This window comes from Polypterus senegalus, chromosome 12, assembly GCF_016835505.1.
Source record: "Polypterus senegalus isolate Bchr_013 chromosome 12, ASM1683550v1, whole genome shotgun sequence".
In the NCBI taxonomy this organism is placed as follows: domain Eukaryota; kingdom Metazoa; phylum Chordata; class Cladistia; order Polypteriformes; family Polypteridae; genus Polypterus; species Polypterus senegalus.
This window is the reverse complement of record NC_053165.1, coordinates 14,953,603-14,974,929: the sequence shown is the minus strand read 5'-3', so window position 1 is coordinate 14,974,929 and position 21,327 is coordinate 14,953,603. Positions and strand designations below refer to the sequence as shown.

At 41.7% G+C, this 21,327-nt stretch overlaps 1 protein-coding gene across 5 annotated transcripts in view; it reads left to right on the top strand.

Moving 5' to 3' along the window:
- The window catches only part of uba7 (ubiquitin-like modifier activating enzyme 7), a 289,490-nt gene that overhangs the window by 5,482 nt on the left and 262,681 nt on the right, over nucleotides 1-21,327 (top strand). For all 5 annotated transcript variants that reach the window (XM_039770998.1, XM_039771000.1, XM_039770997.1 and 2 more), the window contains exons 4-10: nucleotides 2,342-2,476; nucleotides 3,224-3,330; nucleotides 6,107-6,197; nucleotides 15,560-15,692; nucleotides 19,044-19,141; nucleotides 19,625-19,771; nucleotides 20,811-20,966. In XM_039770998.1, the coding sequence (XP_039626932.1) occupies nucleotides 2,342-2,476; nucleotides 3,224-3,330; nucleotides 6,107-6,197; nucleotides 15,560-15,692; nucleotides 19,044-19,141; nucleotides 19,625-19,771; nucleotides 20,811-20,966 (867 nt within the window). The remainder of the gene's footprint in view (nucleotides 1-2,341; nucleotides 2,477-3,223; nucleotides 3,331-6,106; nucleotides 6,198-15,559; nucleotides 15,693-19,043; nucleotides 19,142-19,624; nucleotides 19,772-20,810; nucleotides 20,967-21,327) is intronic.

Sequence of the window (21,327 nt, the reverse complement as noted above, 5' to 3'; positions counted from 1 at the left end):
GTCACCAAGCTGACGGCTTCACGTGTGTTTGTGTGTGAGGTGCCCTGAGCTGCGTGGGCTCAATTTGAAACAGACGTGTGCAGACGAGGAGAAGCTGTCTGATGTTGGATAAAAATATATGATAAGATAAATACTGCACTGGATTCAGAAAGCATTCAGACCCCTTCACTTTCTGCATACTTTATTGTGATTTAATTTTAAATGGATAAAATGGAATGTCGACAGCCATACCACCTGCACTTCAGAGCACGTCATCCACCTGAGGCTAAGCATGATCAGGCCTGGCCAGTACTTAGGTGGGAGACCATCTAGGAAAACGTTTGGGTTGCTGCCGAAAAAGGTTTGGGTGAGGCCTACAGGGGGTGCTTACCCTGTGGTCTGAGGCTAAGCATGTTCAGGCCTGGCCAGTACTTGGATGGGAGACCATCTAGGAAAAGCTTAGGTTGCTGCTGGAAGAGGCGTTGGCAAGGCCATCAGGGGGCGCTTACCCTGTGGTCTGAATGTGGGTCCCAATTCCTCAGTGCAGTGATGTGGCACCCAAAACACAAGTCACGTCACCTTTTTCTCTATTTAAACATCTTGATTATGTGACGTTAAAATTGCCAGCACCTGTGGCGTGTGACGGGCAGTTCAGAATACCAATGACCACAGGACAACCTGCTTGAAATACAGTTACTTCTTACATTGCAGGCCAATAATTTTGTTGGCAATACCCTCGTTGGGGTTCTGCATGAAATAAAAGATTATATTAGATTTGGTGTCCCCCAACCGACACCACCAGGTTTTTTGTGTTCTTCCAATGCAAATAAATGAAATGCACTTGCTAACACCAATCATTTTATGTAAGAACTGGTGCATTATTTGGAAAAAATGACCGCAGTGCCAATATTTTCTGCCACGAGTTGAAGAATCGCTGCCAACTGAGGTAGGCCCGCCGTATAGCTACCAGGAGTGTTCAATAATTATCTACCTGAGTATGAAAGAAAGTAGCAAGGATGTTGAAGCAGGTCTGGGGATGCTGCGATATGTCTCAAGGTTACTCCTGCCCAGTTGTGGCTCAGTGCGAGTCTAACATTCTAAGAGGCAGGAGATCAGGAGAGTCCTCATGCGAGTCAAGGAAGCTTCTTCACGACAATGCGCCGGTTCACATGTCCTGTCAATTACAGGCCGCCATCCGAGAATGTGGGTTCCAGCAGTTAAACCATCCACCCTACAGTCCCACACAGATTACAATCAATCAATAAATTCCAGATACTCCTGATCTCAGCTCGTTATGTGTGTAAAGCACACTTGTCCACAGAATCAATTTCTTCCATTCCAGCCTCTCCAATACAGTGGGCAACACCAAAAAGCTCTCATAGGACGTCAGGGACAAGACCTGCACAAGGCTGGAATGGGCTACAAGAAAAATCAGCAAAAAGCTTGGTGAGAAGGTGACAAGTGTTGGTGCGATTATGCGGAAATGGAAGAAATATAAAATTACTATCAATCACCCACAGTCTGGAGCTCCATGTAGGATCTTGCCTCATGGGGTGAGGATGATCGTGAGAAAGGTTAGGGATCAGCCCAAAACTACACGGGAAGAGCTTGTTAATGATCTGAAGGTAGTTGGAACCACCACAGTCACCAAGAACACCGTTGCTAACACACTACGCCATTCTGGATTGAATTCTGGCTGTTCCTGCTAGATACCCCCGCTCAAGAAAGCACATGTACAGTACAGACCCGTCGTAAGTTTGCCAGTGAACATCCAGACCTGTACATGTGCAAATAATCACACTAACAGTTGTCACCTTCTTACCAAGATTATTTTGTAATGGTCTTGTAGCCCATTCCAGCCTTGTGCAGGTCTTGTCCCTGACGTCTTTTGACAGCTCTTTGGTGTTGTGGTGGAGAGGTTGGAATGGAAGAAACTGATTCTGTGGACCCGTGTGCTTCTTACACATAATGAGTTCAGATCAGGGGTATCTGAAATTGATTGATTGTAATGTGTGTGCCACGTGGGCACACAACCAATCTGTGGGAGCCAGAATTCTGGCTGGGTTGTAGGGGATCAAATCCTTATTTCACTCAATGCCATACAAATCAATTGATAACTTTTATGTAATGTGTTTTTCCGAATTTTCTCTCCATTAAAATAAAACTACCATACAAATTTGAGACTGTTCATTTCTTTGTAAGCGAGCAAACTTCCAAATTCAGCAGAGGATCAGACACTTATTTCCCCCACTGTATGAACCGGCCACGTTTTCCCCTTCAACTCAACCCCCATTTCCCATTTTTAGAGAGAATTGTCAACGTGAATTCATCAACTTTTCCTCTTTTTTTTTGGCTCTTGTAGTTTTTCTTGAAGGAGAGCGACGTTGGGAAGAACCGGGCTGAATGCTGTGAACCTCATCTAGCTGAACTCAATGCCTACGTCCAGGTGGCTTCCTACACCGGGTCTCTGAACCAACACTACCTGTCAGCATTTCAGGTTGGCATCACTAAGTGTTTGTTTGTTTCTTGGCATTTTAGGAAGACTGGCCTACTTCAAGAATTAAGAATCTTTCTTGCCATTTATACTGTAGGGATGTGAGGGAGAAGGCAGTGTGAGCCCCCAAAATAGTTAGGGTGCCAAAACCCACCATTTAATTTACAAAAAAAATAATGCAACAGGCTGCAGTGGGCTGGCGCCCTTCTCGGGGTTTGTTTCCTGCCTTGTGCCCTGTGTTGGCTGGGATTGGCTCAAGCAGACCCCTGTGACCCTGTATTTAGGATATAGAGGGTTGGATAATGGATGGATAATGCAACAGGAGCATGATGGAGCTTCTCAAATGGCAAATGGGCACAAGTTATCTTGTCGCCCCCTTTTTGTTGCATGTACAGATGTTAGCGCAGGCTGCATGAGGGAAGGTAAGAAAGTTCTCATCCCTAAGATGTAAATGATGGAGGGGCCACAGCAGTGACCATTGCCACCTCACCTCCTGGGGGGGTTCAGGTCCTGGTCCTGTTTTTCAGGTTGCATGCCCTTCTTGTCTCTGTGCGTTTTTGTTTTTTTCTTCAGGTCTTCCAGGTTTTCCTGTCCTTGGATGGCCTGGTACCTCTCCTATCTTGGGTCTTGGCATATGCTTGAGGTTGCAGAATTATGTAAGGGGGGGCTCTGTAACCCTGATAATGGATGGATAGGGTGGACTGCACCATTCCACGATATGGCGTTAGTCTCTTCCTGTTTTTTTTGCAGGTGGTGGTGCTGACCAACTCCTCTCTGGATGAGCAACTTCGGATTGGGACACTGTGCCATTCCAAGAATATCCGCTTCATTGTGGCTGACACTAAGGGCTTGTGTGGGTAAGGGATGTGTCTCTGAGTGGGTTGTGTGGGTTTTCTGGTGCTTGAACACGTTTGCCGTGCCAATTCTAAGTACAAGGCAAGGAATGGCACACGGCAGAATTGCCAAGTCGCTTGGAAATCCGCATTTCTACTCTCACTTCTACAAGTGATCCGTAATCTCGTGGACGTTCTCCGCTGTTTGTAAAGTCCTCCACGAATTCTTTAATCAGATGACTTTCATGATTCCCCAACCCTTTGAGTTTGTGAGTTTTTCATGACGGGGTGAACCTGGCCTACTCTCACTCCACTGAATTTAAACCTCCACGTCAAACGGGTGGGTTGGGTTAGGGATAGGGCCTCATCCACTCGGCTGTCAACGTTCTTACGTGTGATGTCCGTACATCAAGTCGTCTATGAATGATTTAGCACCAGGTTTCCTCACGGACTTGCGGTGCGAAAAAGGAAGAGGGAGCGGCCCGGATGAGCCCCATCTCGAACGAGCCTCCTCACTTGTCCACCCAACCTCTGGCTATCTCTGGCCCACTGAGGGTCCACGGCGCTAGGGTATTGTCTCGTTCTGATTTTGAGATGTTCAGTCATAATCCCGCAGATGGTAGCTTCGCACCATTGACTCCTCAGCCAAGCACTGACCCCTCACTTTTCACTAGTTTGTGTTTTGCTGTTTTGTTTATTTGTTTAAAATAATTGTAGCTGCGTTTGGTCCCAAATTAGTTTCGCACTATTAGTTTGCTTCATAGGACTGCTCTGGCAATAGTGTGGCGCGTGTTCAAATAATTCCACAGACCAAATATCTTCATTTTAAATTTTTGAGTGAAATTCAAAGCAAAACAGTTCACACGAAAAATAGAGGAAAATATTAAAGAAAAGTTCTTTTTTTAAGTCTTGTTTCACTTGTCAAAGTTCCGTCATACAGTCGCAACTTTAGGCACGTCAAGCGCCGTCTGGAGACTGTATGTCATCTCCGATTTGCAGACGTGTCTAACAGTTTGTGCTAGCAGTGAGACAATATCCTAACACTCCGGTTTACAGATATAGCAAAGAAAGTTCAATTTACGGGGGTAAAGGGCTGTACCAGAGGTTCCCAAACTTTTTCTGTTCACGCCGCACTTAATGTTTCAAAATTTTTCCATGGCACCCTAAATTAATCCATAGTACGGTTTATAGCTCTATAATACATATCTGACAGATGTAGGGTGCAGTTGGTAGCTTGGCACAATTAGTTATAAAGAATTAAACGCAAATTATAACAAATCAGTAACGGCTGAGCAGTCCTAGTTTTCATCCTCTTCCTCTGTACGTTTATCGTTCGTTTGCTCAGAGGTTGATGCGCTTGTTGCTTCCTGAGCAGCTCTTCTTTTCTCCACCCTAGCGGCCCGCTGCTTCTCTTCTTCCGTCGGCATCTTTTCACGTTAAAAGTCAGTGTTTGTGTTGCGTTTTCCTTAATTTTTCACTTAAGCTGGCACTTAATTCTTCAATCTGCCTCAAGAATGATTTAAAATATGAAGAGACAGGGGAAGTGACGGCGAAGGTGGTAGGGAAGAGAACGGCGCCCGTACGCATGTGCTGCACAGCCACCCTGGTGGCCGCTGCCGAGAGCTGATTCTATAATAAAATAAAAAGAGGAATAACCTTGGAGGTCAATCATAACCGCGAAAGTGGATCGCAGAGGTCACGTAGTATATGTGTACCAAATTTTAGGTCAATAAGTCAAATGGTTTGCGAGCTACGGGCGATTTTAAAATCCTGGACAGACAAACGAACAGCCACGGTCGCGTAATATAAATGCAGATGTTTAGAGTGGTTTTTTCATCAGTTCTTCTCCGAGGTGCACCCTGTGGTTGGGGGGAAAAAAAGGCCAGTTTTCCCAATTAGTTGACAGTGGTGACCGACCGTTTCAAATGAAATATTTGTCTTCCCCGTGTCCCCCAGCCGCCACACCGTCCCAAAACACCAAGAGAATACAAAAGAAATATCCTCCACTCCTCCCAGGCAGCTTCGTCGTCCTCCTCCTGACTCTTTGATTAGTGGCCCACACGGGCGCAGGAAGCGGTGGCCAAAGAGCCCAACAGGGATGAGCTCCAGTGTAACACAATTGTGGCCCCGATGCAATCCCAGGAGGGCTGACACCAAGTGTTCCGGGGGACATAATGTGCATCCCATGGCTGCTCCCCCGGATCCAGTGCCAAAGGGGTGGCATCCGGGCCGGGCATTGGTGTTTAGGTGTCGAGTGACTGCGAAATACGCCAAACTGCGACCGATCATGTCATGTGATCCACTTCTGTCTCCTGGTTACAGCAGCACTTTGGCGCTTCTTGCTTCCCGATTGGTTGAAATTTTCTCATGACCATGGGTCAACCCGGGTAGTCAAGCCAATTACCTCCTTTCCATATGCAGTCGTGTAGTTCTGTGTCCCATGGTGGATAAACACAACGTCGCTCATCAGTTAGTGAAAATATGAATTGCAAAATATATGACGTGCTGATTATGAAGAACCACAGAAGATACAGATTTCAGTGCTGGAAACGCCTGAATTGACAAATCTGCCTAACGACCCCAGTAGATACACAGATGAGGCTGCGCAACATCCACCTTCTGACCGCACGTCTAAACGAATAACTAAAGAAATTCAACATTACTGACGAACTGGAAACACTCGACGCCATGACTCGCTCGCTGTATGAGGGGCACGACAGCGTAGCCCTAATGGAAGAGAGGATTCGGTTATGGTTTATTAAGCATATCAACTGTAACGTTGTGTATTCTCTCATTTCAGTTTGCTCTTTTGTGATTTTGGAGAAGAGTTTGTTGTGTCAGATCCTGATGGAGAGCAGCCGCGTTCGGCCTTAGTACTGAACATCTCCAAGGTACATTTTGGTTTTTTCATTCATATTTGTAAAGCTTTTAATCCTTACCTTGATTTTCCTCCCTCTTTGGCAGTGATCAGACTTGTAAGCATTCATGAATAAAATTTTCTTTTTTGGTAATTTCTATGCTTTTTTAGGTTGTAGTGCTTTGACTATTATTGTTTTTGCACTGAAACCCCCAGCAGATGTTATACAGAGAGAGAACAAGTTTTAGGTCACTGGAAGAAAAATAGATAAATAAAAAGAACTCGTTCAACCCAAGGGTTAAGCCAGTTACCTCCAAATTATTGACAGTTGCGTCACCATTGCTCGGCGTCCCTCGGTGGATAAACAGAAATCGCTGTTTATCAGTTCGGTGATCCGTCCGCACATAATCTGACTGCAGAGCTGATCCAGGAGATATGGCGACTCGTTCAAGTTGTCATTGGCAAGTCGGCCAATCCTCCGTCACATTCCTTCCCTGCGAGTATAAAGCAAACCAGCGAGCCTATTAGAGTTTACATGTTTTGCTTTTATCTGATAAATAAATCATATAAGAATGCAATCATGTTCTGAATTAATTTATCATTACGACCAACAAAAAGCCTCATCATGAGCACAGAAGTCAAAATACAGTTAGGTCCATAAATATTTGGACAGAGACCACTTTTTTCTAATTTTGGTTCTGTACATTACCACAATGAATTTTAAATGAAACAACTCTGATGCAGTTTGAAGTGCAGACTTTCAGCTTTAATTCAGTGAGGTGAACAAAACGATTACATAAAAATGTGAGGCAACTAAAGTATTTTTTAACACAATCCCTTCATATCAGGGGCTCAAAAGTAACTGGACAATTGACTCAAAGGCTATTTCATGTGTAAGTGTGTTCAAGTCCGTCGTTATGTCTTATCAATTAAGTAGATAAAAGGCCTGGGGCCTCATGTATAAATGGTGCGTACGCACAGAAATGTTGCGTAAGAACTTTTCCACGTTCAAATCGCGATGTATAAAACCTACACTTGGCGTAAAGCCACGCACTTTTCCACGGTACCTCATGCCTTGTCGTACGCAAGTTCTCCGCTCGGTTTTGCAGACTGGCGGCACCCAGCGTCAAAGCAGTGCTACTGTTCCTGTGTGATTACTCATTATTTTCCTGACGCGGCTTTATAAATACACAGAAACTAACCGCATATTGTTTATTAGTGTAACGCATCTGATTGTAATTAACTCGTAAAAATATAATGGTCTAGGGAACAGCCATAGTATTCCAAATACCATAACTGCTTTCTTCTTCTTCTTCTTCTTCTTCTTCTTCTTCACTGTCAGCTCCTCCGTTAGGAGTTGCCACAGCGGATCATCTTTTTCCATATTACTCTCACTGCACCACTGGAGTATTTATATCACTGTATCTGAGTGTGAATCACAGCAGCAGCTGATCGGAAAGAGAATTATCGGTATACAGCTTCAAGGACACGCTGTCTCAGCCACTGCAAAACGTTTTAAAGCCTTTCCTGTACGGACCTCGCGGTTCAGAAACAGTTTCATCCCAAGAACTTTAAATGCACTCAATCAATTGCTCCTTGTAGAACTGTTTGTACTTATAAGTACAATCACCCCACTGTAAACTTGCACTACAGTTATAATATCTCACAACCTGAGCCACTTTATAAAGCGTATTTACATATGATGACGATATCATTTTTAAGGTGAAATGCAGCAAAATATGTTTATTAAATTATACAGATAAAACTTTAACTTCATTTAAATAATCTATATTCTTCACTGGGAGTGTCGTTAAGGATAGAATAATTAAACATGTACTACGAAGATATTTCAATGTTCCTTAAGCGTTTTGAAGAATGCGCTAAGCTTACAGATGGCTTAACTTTTATTACAGAGCTGATTGTGTGGCGATCGGTTACTTGGGAAAGAAAAGCACTGACTGCAGTGACGGCTACGCCAATATATATTGAATATAAAACAGAAAGAGAAAATAACAACACAGCTAAAAGCAGCGACAAATTTGGCAAAAGTTAAATGCTTGTGTCATGAGCATGGCTATGCAGTGTCTGCAACGGACGTGGCCATCCACCGTGCATAAGCTACCTTACTGACATTGGCGGGGGAAGGAGCCACCGATTCTTCCTCTGCCCAGTGCCACCACAAGCCTAGAGCCGCCCCTGAGTACTGCTGCAATAAATTATTTCATCAAGTGAAACACATGTTTAATAACGTGCTTTAACTCCTATCATCATGAAAATGATATCACGTATACATCTCAGTATTTTAGTTATTCAGAGAGCTGTAATATCACGAATGTAATGGATTCTGTGTCCAGTTGGAGGAAGAGAGCCGGTTTAAGAAGCAAGTAGTGATTCACACACACAGAGCACATAGAAGATCAAATACAAAACAAAGCATTTAACGTGCTACTTTAATTACGATGTGATTTGAGAAACTGGTTAATTAAACGATTTTAAGATGAAGTTTATGATGTTCTACTTTAATGACAAAATAAACTACGTGATTAAAGTGGAAATGTCGAGATTGAAGTTGACATTTAGTGCTTTTTCCCCACCGTGTGCCTTTTTTCTCTGTACCCTAATAAGCTTTCATATGACACTCAGACAGTGGGCTACAACTCGGCTTTTCACGTTGACTTTGATATGTGACTTCTTTTTTATTTCCGGCACTGTGCGATTTTGTGAACGTGAGCTTTCAAGTTTCTCCAACACGCTATGTCACTCGATCAACTTCCTTTTGTTGATTATACCACGGTTTATTTGAACAAATAGTATGTTTTTCCTTTGCCTCCACTTGGTATTCGCTGAAATTCTTATATTTTCCCCGTGCTTTTCCCATTGTCTTTTCACAGAAGGCTGAGTTTAAGGGCGATTTATATTGATTTGCATATTCAAAGAGGCGTAATTCTGGGAGGAGTTGGGGCGGGACATAAAGCGCGTGCACGAGCGTTAGTTTTCACGCTGATCGGGATTTATGTAGCAGAAGAACGTGGAAGTTGGAGTACAAACAGATTCCAGCATCTGGATTTTTCTGTGCGTAAGCACATTTCGGCTTTTGTGCTTACGCCATGTTATAGTGCGAGTTCTACGCACGGCGTTATACATGAGCCCCCTGGAGTTGACTTGTGTGGTGCTTGCATGTGGAAGATTTTGCTGTGAACAGACAACATGCGCTCAAAGGAGCTCTCCATGCAGGTGAAAGAAGCCATCCTTAAGCTGCGAAAACAGAAAAAACCCATCCGAGAAATTGCTACAATATTACGAGTGGCAAAATCTACAGTTTGGTTCATCCTGAGAAAGAAAGCAAGCACTGGTGAACTCAGCAACGCAAAAAGACCTGGACGTCCACGGAAGACAACAGTGGTGGATGATCACAGAATCATTTCCATGGTGAAGAGAAACCCCTTCACAACAGCCAGCCAAGTGAACAACACTCTCCAGGGCTTGGTCGGCGTATCAATATCCAAGTCTACCATAAAGAGAAGACTGCATGACAGTAAATACAGAGGGTGCACTACAAGGTGCAAGCTTCTCGTAAGCCTCAAGAACAGAAAGCCTAGATTGGACTTTGCTAAAGAACATCTAAAAAAGCCAGCATAGTTCTGGAAAAACATTCTTTGGACAGATGAAACCAAGATGAACCTCTACCAGAATGATGGCAAGAAAAAAGTATGGCAAAGGCGTGGAACAGCTCATTATCCAAAGTATAGCACATCATCTGTAAAACACGGTGGAGTCAGGCAGTGTGATGGCTTGGGCGTGCATGGCTGCCAGTGGCACTGGGACACTCGTGTTTATTGATGAGGTGACACAGGACAGAAGCAGCCGAATGAATTCTCAGGTGTTCAGAGACAAACTGTCTGCTCAAATCCAGCTAAATGACGTCAAATTGATTGGGCGGCGTTTCATGATACAGATGGACAATGACCTAAAACATACAGCCAAAGCAACCCAGGAGTTTATTAAAGCAAAGAAGTGGGCAGTTCTTGAATGGCCAAGTCAGTCACCTGATCTTAACCCAACTGAGCGTGGATTTCACTTGTTGAAGACTAAACTTCGGACAGAAAGGCCCACAAACAAACAGCGACTGAGAGTAAAGGCCTGGCAGAGCATTAAAAAGGAGGAAACCCAGCATCTGGTGACGTCCACGAGTTCAAGACTTCAGGCTGGCATTGCCAGCAAAGGGTTTTCAACCAAGTATTAGAAATGAACATTTTATTTCCAGTTATTTAATTTGTCCAATTACTTTTGAGCCCCTAAAATAAAGTGATTGTGTTAGTAAAATGCTTTAGTTCTTTCACATTTTTATGCAATCGTTTTGTTCAACTCACTGAATTAAAGCTAAAAGTCTGCACTTCAACTGCATCTGAGTTGTTTCATTTAAAATTCATTGTGGTGATATACAGAACCAAAATTAGAAAAAGTGGTCTCTGTCCAAATATTTATGGACCTAACTGTAATTCGATCTTCATTCAAAATGAGAATCAAATGCAGAATCTCATTACAACTAATTTTTTTTAGGTCCCTGGCACTTAAAATTAAATTGGCGCTGTTTGTGTCTGCCTGCTTGTGCTTAAGCTGCACCCTCGCTGACACGAGCACGCGGTGAAGCTCCGCTTTTGCTTTTAGGAAAACGGACTTTGCGAGGCCACTTTATATTTTTCCCTGTTTGGATATGCAATACGTGACATGAATTTTGAGTGGCAGCCCAATCGGTTAGTTCACCTACACGCTGGTTCCACAGTCACCATTTGTGTCACACGGTTGGAAACAGAGCGGTGATTTACATGTATACTTGCATCTATTTCATTTCTTTCTTAGCCGGGAGGATATTAACATATATGGTTATACGTGTTTGTTGCTCGGTATAACTCAATAAAGTGTATTTAAGTAAAAAAACAGTATTTATAATTATTGTATTTTATTCAAGACCACTGTAATAGCCTAATAAAAGGCATGCAAAATTGAAAAAGTAAACTCATGGGTCATTTATTCTCACTTCTTAAAAACTACAAAATGAACTGAACATGAACTAGTTCAAAATTGAAATGGTGAACTATGAACGTGAATTTATTCCTTTTAATCTGTGTGAACAGAACATTGAGCGAGTTCTTGTCAGGTGTGAACTTGCACAACACTGTGTATATGTATAATAAAAAAATAAATAAAATAAAAGTGTTACTTTAATTTTTGTGAGCAGTGTATATATATATATATATATATATATATATATATATATATATATATATATATATATATATATATATATATATATATATATATATATATATATATATATATATATATATATATGTATATATATAATATACACTGCTCACAAAAATTAAAGAACACTTTTTTATTGGGCCTGGCATGAAATCAATTAAACCTGTCTGATAATTTTCTGGTTGGTTAAGCAGCTGAGGTCATTGTTAATCACTTTCAGCTGTATTGGTGTTCATGGACTTAACGACAGGTGCACTAAAGTGGCAACAATTAGAAAACCCTCAAAACAGGACTGGTTTTACATGTGGAGGTCATTTCAAGTTTCTCCCTCTTGATCTTTTTGGCTGGTTTTCCACTCGTGCTAGTTTTGGCTTGAGTAATCATCTCTACTGGCAGTATGAGGCGATTCCTTAACCCTACAGAAGTTGCACAGGTTGTCCAACTTCTCCAGGATGGCACATCCACACGTGCTGCAGCAAGAAGGTTTAATGTGTCTCCCAGCACAATCTCCAGAACATGGAGGAGATTTCAGGAGACTGGCTGTTATTCTCGGAGAGCTGGACAGGGCCGTAGAAGGTCCTCAACCCATCAGCAGGACCGATACCTGCTCCTTTGTGCAAGGCGGAACAGGCTGAGCACTGCTCGTGCCCTACAGAATGACCTCCAGAGGGCCACTGGTGTGAATGTCTCTACCCAAACAATCAGGAACAGACTTCATGAAGATGGCCTGAGGGCCCGACGTCCTGTAGTGGGCCCTGTGCTCACTGCCCAGCACCGTGGAGCTCGACTGGCATTTGCTCAAGAACACCAGAATTGGCAAGTCTGCCACGAGAGCAGGTTCACCCTGAGCAGCTGTGATAGACGTGAAAGAGTCTGGAGAAGACAAGGAGAACGATATGCTGCCTGCAACGTCGTTCAACATGACAGGTTTGGTGGTGGGTCAGTGATGGTCTGGGGAGGCATATCCATGGAGGGACGCACAGACATCTACTGCGTAGGAAATGGTGCTCTGACTGCCATAAGGTATCGAGATGAAATCCTTGAACCCATTGTCAGACCCTACGCTGGTGCAGTAGGTCCTGGTTTCCTCCTAATGCACGACAATGCCCGGCCTCATGTGGCAAGAGTATGCAGGCAGTACCTGGAGGATGAAGGAATTGAAACAATTGAATGGCCTTCACGATCCCCTGACTTAAACCCAATAGAACATCTGTGGGACATTATGTTTCGGTCCATTAGGCGCTGCCAGGTTGCTCCTCAGACTGTACAACAGCTCAGGGATGCCCTCATACAGATCTGGGAGGAAATGCCACAAGACACCATCCGTCGTCTCATTAGGAGCATGCCCGACGTTGTCAAGCATGCATACAAGCTCGTGGGGCCACACAAGATACTGAAAAGCATTTTGAGTAGCAGAAATTAAGTTTTTGAAAAAATGGACTAGCCTGCCACATCTTCATTTCACTCTGATTTTAGGGTGTCTACACAATTGAGCCCTCTGTAGGCAGAAAACTTTTATTTCCATTAAAAGACTTGGCATCCTTTTGTTCCTAAGACATTGCCCTGTCGTTATTTGTATAGATATCCAACTTCATATTGAGATCTGATGTATCTAATGTGTTTCTTTAAAGTGTTCCTTTAATTTTTGTGAGCAGTATATATATATATATATATATATATAGTCATATGAAAAAGTTTGGGATCCCCTCTTAATTCTTTGCATCTTTGTTTCATTGGCTGAGGTTTCAAAGTAGCAACTTCCTTTTAATATCTGACATGCCTTATGGACACAGTAGTATTTCAGCAGTGACATTAAGTTTATTGGATTAACAGAAAATATTCAATATGCATCATCACAAAATTAGACAGGTGCATAAATGTGGGCACCCCAACAGAGATATGACATCAATACTTAGTTGAGCCTCCTTTTGCTCCTTTGAGCCTCTAGACGCTGTCCTCCTGTAGCCTGTGATGAGTGTCTGGATTCTGGATGGAGGTATTTCTGATTATTCTTCATACAAAATCTCTCCAGTTCAGTTCAATTTGATGGCTGCTGAGCTTGGACAGCCTGCTTCAAATCATCCAACAGATTTTCAGTGATGTTCAAGTCAGGGGACTGTGACGGCCATTCCAGAACATTGTACTTCTCCCTCTGCATGAATGCCTTTGTAGATTTCCAACTGTGTTTTGGGTCCTTGTCTTGTTGGAATATCCAACCCCTGCTTAAGTAACTTCAACTTTGTGACTGATCCTTGAACATTATCCTGAAGAATTTGTTGATATTGTGTTGAATTCATCCGACCCTCGACTTTAACAAGGGCCCCAGTGTCCCTGAACTCGCCTCACAGCCCCACAGCATGATGGAACCTCCACCAAATTTGACAGTAGGTAGCAGGTGGTTTTCTTGGAATGCGGTGTTCTTCTTCCACCATGTAAAGCGCTTTTTTTCTGACCAAATAACTCAATTTTTGTCTCATCAGTCCAAAGCACTTTGTTCCAAAATGAATCTGGCTTGTCGAAATGAGCATTTGCATACAACAAGTGACTCTGTTTGTGGCGTGAGTGCAGAAAGGGCTTCTTTCTCATCACCCTGCCATACGGATGTTCTTTGTGCAAATTGAGCTGAATTGTAGGACGATGTACAGATACACCATCTGCAGCGAGATGTTCTTGCAGGTCTTTGGTGGTGATCTGTGGCTTGTCTGTAACCATTCTCACAATCCTGCACATATGCCATTCCTGATTTTTCTTGGCCTGCCAGACCTGCTGAGTTGGTTTAACATCAACTGTGCCTGTGGCCTACAATTTCCAGATTCCATTCTTTACACTTGAAACTGACAGTTTAAACCTCTGAGATCGCTTTTGTAGCCTTCCCAAAACCATGAGACTGAACAATCTTTGTTTTCAGATCTTTTGAGAGTTGCTTTGAGGATCTCATGCTGTCTGTCACTCTTCAGAGGAGAGTCAAAGGGGGGCACAACTTGTAATTGACCACCTTAAATACCTTTGACCACTCATGATTGGCACTCCTGTCTATGAAGTTCAAGGCTTAATGAGCTCATCCAACCAATTTGGTATTACAAGTAATCAGCATTGAGCAGCGACAGGCATTCAAATCAGCAACAATGACAAGGGGACCCACATTTTTGCACAGCCAGTTTGATTTAATTTCATACAACTAAAAACTGCTTCATTAAAAATCTTTGTTCGGAAAACACCGCAGTACTCCGATGTTCCTAGGAAATGAAAGACATACCACTGTTATCTTTTGTGTTGAAAGGAGAGTCAATTATTATGCAGGCTGAGAGGGGTTCACAAACTTTTTCATATGACTGTATGTCTGTGTTACACATGTTGACATGTACAAAACATACAGTATATAGTAAAGAATGAACGCTATTTTTTTTTTTATATTTTATAGTGCCCAAAATAACACCAAAAGACTAAGGTAGTCAAAAAATATTCAATGGGATAAAATAAAGTAGTAAATACAAGGAAAAGAGCAAAACCTGTAGCTTCTCTCCACAGCTTCTAAACCCCTTCGACCCCCCAGTCTAACAGGTGGGCTGCCTCATGTAGTTTAAGTATTCCTAGTTCACTTCTTCTTCTTGGTCTCGGTAGCTTTATCTCTTTTTGACTTTTCTACTATTAACTCGCTCCCCAGTCAAGCCCAGTGAGTCTGTTTGCTCGAGGTGGTATTACCCCGGTGCCATAGTGGCTTTGTGCCAAGCTACAGAATTACTTGCAGGGCTATATTGGGCTGTCGTCATTTTGCGACAGGGACACTGGGCTAAACGTCCCTCCGATGGCCTTTGCCCCGCTGGCCCATCTATTGTTTAGTGGCTTATCTAGCTGTCTTTCTGTCCATAATATAGTGCCTTTCTGTCTGTCAGTCATATAGTGCACTTGTCATATCCGTCTGTCTTCTCATGAGAACATCTTGCTTAATTCTGCTGCTGATTTTCTTTAGAGTCTTCATATCTCGCCTTTTGTGTATTCACTTTCATAAACACTGCTATTGTTTAAAAAAGTAAACTAATGAAGTTTGATGTTGTAGCCCCAGATTGCTCCATAGTGTTGTTCTAGAGGATTATATTTATTTTGCCTGATTTTGCTCCTTCTCTCTTTTAGGATAATCCTGGTGTGGTGAGCTGTTTGGACGAGGAGGCCCATGGATTTCAAAATGGAGATCAAGTCACATTTTCTGGGGTCTTCGGAATGACAGAGCTCAATAACCGCCCACCTGTGAAGATTGAAGTCCTCAGTAAGCTGATCTGAAATGCTGCCGATCACAGTTACAGTAACACTAAGCTGCTGCCGCTTGTATTGCCTTGTCAGTCTCCGCCATGTTTATCAGGCTGCTCCGCTGTGCTAGTCAGTGGGGTTCAGTGTTCTCTCTTCACTGATTAAAGCTGAGAGATATGCAGTATATACTGTAATTTAAACTTCTGTATAGTAAAATTAGAAGAAATAAGGAGATCATAAAGGGTGTTAGACCATCCCGGTATCCAGTTTAATGGAAGCAAGTGAAATTAAATTAAGAAAAGAAAACAAAGTCTAACACAAATAAAGGGAGTCTATTGCCTTGTGTTGGCTGTTTCAGTCGGCTTCTTCAGTACTTCTGAAGTTTCATTTCTGCAGTCGGCAAAGCGTCCTTCTCATGGGAAGACCTTAAAGTGAACTCCGTCTAGCAATGCAGTCTTAACTCTAAACAGGGTGGAAGCTACGGGTGAAATGCTGACATTAGGGGTCATCTCTGGACTTCTCATCCAGTCTGTGGGGGCAAAGGAAGGAGTTAGTGGTGCCCCAAACATTTTAAACAAAAATGTTACCTTAGTAGAGCCTTGGAGGTGCTCCCTAAGCACACTTCTGTGTCAGTATCGATGTGTGTGTGTATATGTATATATATAATATATATACTGCGGTGGGTTGGCACCCTGCCCAGGATTGGTTCCTGCCTTGTGCCCTGTGTTGGCTGGGATTGGCTCCAGCAGACCCCCGTGACCCTGTATTCGGATTCAGCGGGTTAGACAATGGATGGATGGATATATATATATATAGATAGATAGATAGATATATGTATATGTATATGTCTATATCTATACAGATATAGATATGTATAGATATAGATATAGATAGATAGATATAGATATATATATATTATACAGTATATACCGGGTGGCACAGTGTTAGTGCTGCTGCCTCGCAGTAACCCAGCGTTTGTCAACCTTTAAGTATTTGCGACCCGAGTTTTCATAACAGTTTTAATCGTGCCCCCCCCTAATATTTTTTTGAAATGTAGATGCATATTTTATTATAACCTACTTAACTTTTATCGACATTTATCTAACTCTATATTTATTGTTCTAGTATCAGAATGTAGTTTAAGTTAATTTGTTTTGGTTTCAACAGATGTTTTTTTTCATATTTTTGATTCTTGTTTTCTTTTTTTCACATCTTCACACCCCATTTTGGTTACTTTGCACCCCCCTAAGGGGGGCCCGCCCCCACAGGTTGAGAACCACTGCAGTAAGGAGACTTGGGTTCGCTTCCCGGGTCCTACCTGCGTGGAGTTTGCATGTTCTCCCCGTTTCCGAATGGGTTTCCTCGCACAGTCCAAAGACATGCAGGTTAGGTGCATTGGCGATCCTAAATTGCCCCCAGTGTGTGTGTGTACCCTACAGTGGGCTTGCGCCCTGCCTGGGATTTGTTCCTGCCTTGTGCCCTGTGTTGCCTTGGATTGGTTCCAACAGACCCCCATGGCCCTGTGTTAGGATATAGCAGGTTGGATGATGGATGGATATATATATTATACTATATATATTATATTATATATATTATATTATATTTATATATATATATATATTTATATTTATATATATATATATATATATATATATATATATATTTATATTTATATATATATATATATATATTTTTATATTTATATATATATATATATTTATTTATATATATATATATATATATATATATATATATATATATAATTTATTTATGTTTAGTATATATATTTATGTACAAATATAAATATTGGTAATAGAAACACAGGACAATGAAAATGAAATGAGGCACCCTGTGGCCAACCCTGTCTATTATAAAAGTGAAACAGTATAAAAACATGTTAAATACTGCACACCAAACAAGTCTTTCTAGACCTGAGTCATATTCTGACTGTCAAAGTTGGCAGCTTTTCCAGTCATATGGCTGCTAAGCTGGAAGAGGCGGGTCCAGGCAGGCAAACACCAGAGGTGATGTCATTGGAGGACAGCCGTCAGTCTTCTGGCACATTATCACACAGTGCCACCCTCTGGATTGGTGGAGAATTACCATCACCTGAGCCCTTAAGCTGTCTTCCGTGCACACGTGTGTGACAGCATGTACTGTGTGTGTATATAATAAAATAAATATATATATATATATATATATATATATATATATATATATATATATATATATATATATATATATGATGGTATATAAACTATAAAATATATATCATACACTGTATATATATTCTTGCACTGTATATATACTATATACTATATATTAGTGTACATATTTGATTGTATATAAACCATAGAATATATATTTTTTATTGTATATACACTATCCATCCATCCATTTCCCAACCCGCTGAATCCGAACACAGGGTCATGGGGGTCTGCTGGAGCCAATCCCAGCCAACACAGGGCACAAGGCAGGAACCAATCCTGGGCAGGGTGCCAGCCCACCACAGTATATACACTATTTAATATATATTAGTGTATATACATAACACACACACACACACACACACACACACAGTAGACTCAGAATTTTTTCAGACCCACTGACTTTCTGTACACTTTACTATGTGCTTTCATTTTTAATGGATAAATTTGCCTTTTTTTATACCAGTTTGCAATCAGTAACCCATAGTGACAAAAAATGAAAACATTTTTCAGCCAGGTTTTCAAATTTATTAAAGATTAAAGACTGGAATCTCTTATTTATGTAAGTATTCAGACCCTTATCCATGGCTGTCCAAATTGTTTGCTTTCAGTGTGTGGTCCAGTATTGTCCAAGTAAGGTCTAGCAACACAGTTGGCTCCAGCATGGAGGGTTTGTAAGTAATCAACAAAAGTCGGGACACCTGTAGGAATTGTTTACATCCCTTTTCAAGGCTTCATCAACTTCCATTGCTGCAGAAAAGCTGGAAATTATTAACCCATTGCCTGTTCTTTGAAAAAGGCCTTTTTATATAACTTTGACATTATTTTTCTGTTATTGATAACCTAATTATTTTTTTAACCTCAGTCAGTTTAGCCTTTTTTTTTTTTTTTGTACCATTTCAGGTTATTTACTCAACCTGATCTGCTTACAATTCAATTAAAAAATGTGGCAACTGTGAGGCCTCTGACTGGCATGTTTTTAAAAATAGTGCAGTATAACAATAATCATAATGTGGGCCTTGTACTTTAGGTGGTGTCTTTATGATGTAGAAGAGTGCGGTCGCCATGACCCTGAACTGAGTCACACGGGTTAGAAAGGTGAATGAATGAAGAGTTCTGTGCTGGACACCTGTTTTTTTCTTTCTTTTTGATTCTTACTGTAGATGATTACGAGTTCAGCATCGACGACACCTCGGGCTTCATGGCGTATAAAGAAGGAGGGATGGTGACAGAAGTCAAAATGAGCCAGACCTTCTCCTTTGTAAGTTTCTTCAGCTCTGCTCCACTCTTTTTTTCTTTTTAAAGATTTTGTCTTACTTGAGATTCATTTGTCACACACAAAACTTTGCTCTAAAGTGAAGCGTTTTTATAAATAATAATAATAATAATAAAACTACCTAGCCTGTTCTTGCATTTTAAAATGGAGTTCGAACAGCTTTAGTCCAGACGTGAAAACAGAAGCCTTGAAACGTACTGAATATGTCCATCTTGAAGAGGAAAACATTTCAATTTAGGAAGCCCTGCCTTAGATTAGATCAACTTTATTAATCGTGTGGGGAAATTCACATCCAAGATGCAATCCCAGTTCGAGTCGGCTGGCCACAGGGATCTCCTCGATGTCCTTACCTCTTTGATCTGATTATCGAGGTGTTGAGTCCTGGGATGAAAGGCCAGACCTCCTGCCAGATGTTCATCCTTCTGTTTGCACCACTGACTTCTTCTTTCTTTCTTTTGCTTCTCACAGAAGCCCCTGAGTGAGTCCATAAAGGACCCAGAGATCGTCATGACAGACTATTGTAAGGAGGAACAGCACAAAACCCTTCATGTCGCCTTTCAAGCTCTGCACCGTTTTGTTCAAATGACTAAAAGGCTTCCTAAACCAAGAGCAGAGGTAAAGAAGGAAGTTACATATTTGTGACGGCAAGTTAATTTAACTTTAATCATACATCAACTGCCTGTCTACGTGGGCTCTGCCATTAATACGACTTTTCAAAGTGATTCACTCTAAAGAACAGAAACAAAGAGTTTCAAGGTAGCTGACAATATTCAGGAGACCCCCACCCCTGTATTAAAGGGTCTTGGGCCACCATGAGTCACCAGCACAGCTTCATTTCACGCTGGTGGATAAAGTGCTTTTAAAAAAGTATTCATGCGCCTTCACTTTTTGCACATTTGGTGATGTCGCGTCCACCTTCTAAAATCATTTCGGTTCATTTTTTCCCCCTCATCAAGCCACATCTCTGTACCCCAGAATGACAAAGCGAAAGCAGGATTTTAGAAACTGTGGCAATTTTCTTAAAAATAAAAACCTGGCATCTCCTTAGTGACACAAGCATTCAGACCCTTTACTCAGTGTTTAGTTGAAGCCCCTTTAGTGGCCAAGTCTTCTTGAGTTTGACGTGACAACCTTCACCCAGCTGGAGTTGGGAGGATTTTCTCTGCAGATCCTCCCAGGGTCTATCAGGTTAGATGGGGACCACCGGTGGATGGCTATTGTCAGGTCTCTCCATAGATGTTCAGTTGAGTTTGAGTTTGGGCTCCAGCTGGGAAAATCCAAAACGTTCAAAGGGTTGTCCTGTGTTGTCTTTGCTTTATGAACCTTTGGTCGAGTCGGAGGTCCAGAGCACCTCTGGGAGTCCGTTTGCATTAAGAATATCTCAGCACTTTGCTTGGTTTAGCGTCCCCTTAACCCTGTCTAATGTTCCAGTTCCCAAAACCCCACCACCATGTTTCACCACTGGAATAGCGATGTGTGGGTGATGAGCAGTGCCTGGGGTCCACCAGACATGACTCTTAGAATTGAGGCCATGTAGTTCAATCTTGGTTCCATCAAACCAGAGAATCTTGGTTCTTGTAGTCTGAGAGTCCATTGCATCATTGCCTCCCACACGTATAACTGGTGTAAAACTGATATTATTGTTTTTCTCCAGGATGATGCACAATTGCTCATTGAAATTGCAAAACAGATAACATGGAAGTGTCCAGTGAATGAAGAAGTTGTGCGTCAATTTGCTTTTGGCGCAATGGGAGACCTGAGCCCCGTCAATGCTTTCATTGGAGGATTAGCAGCGCATGAAGTCATGAAGGTAATTTAAGGGACCTTGGATGATAAGTCTGGGGAAAGAAATCGGCCAAATCATAAAAACAAGTTCTGAAGTAGGGTCTACATTTTCAAATTATGGTCACTGTATTTTATTTACATTTACATTTATTTGCGTAGCAGATGCTTTTATCCAAAGCAACTTAAAAAAAAAAAAGGTCAACATAACTGAGTAACATTAGGCTGGGGCCTGTTTGTTCAGCAAGTACAATAGGAAATGGTAATATATATATATATATTATATATATAAGGGTCATGTGAAACATCAAACTTGGTGTACTTGGTTTTAACGTAACTTTATTCTTTCATGAGTTATTTACAAGTTTCTGACCACTTATAAAATGTGC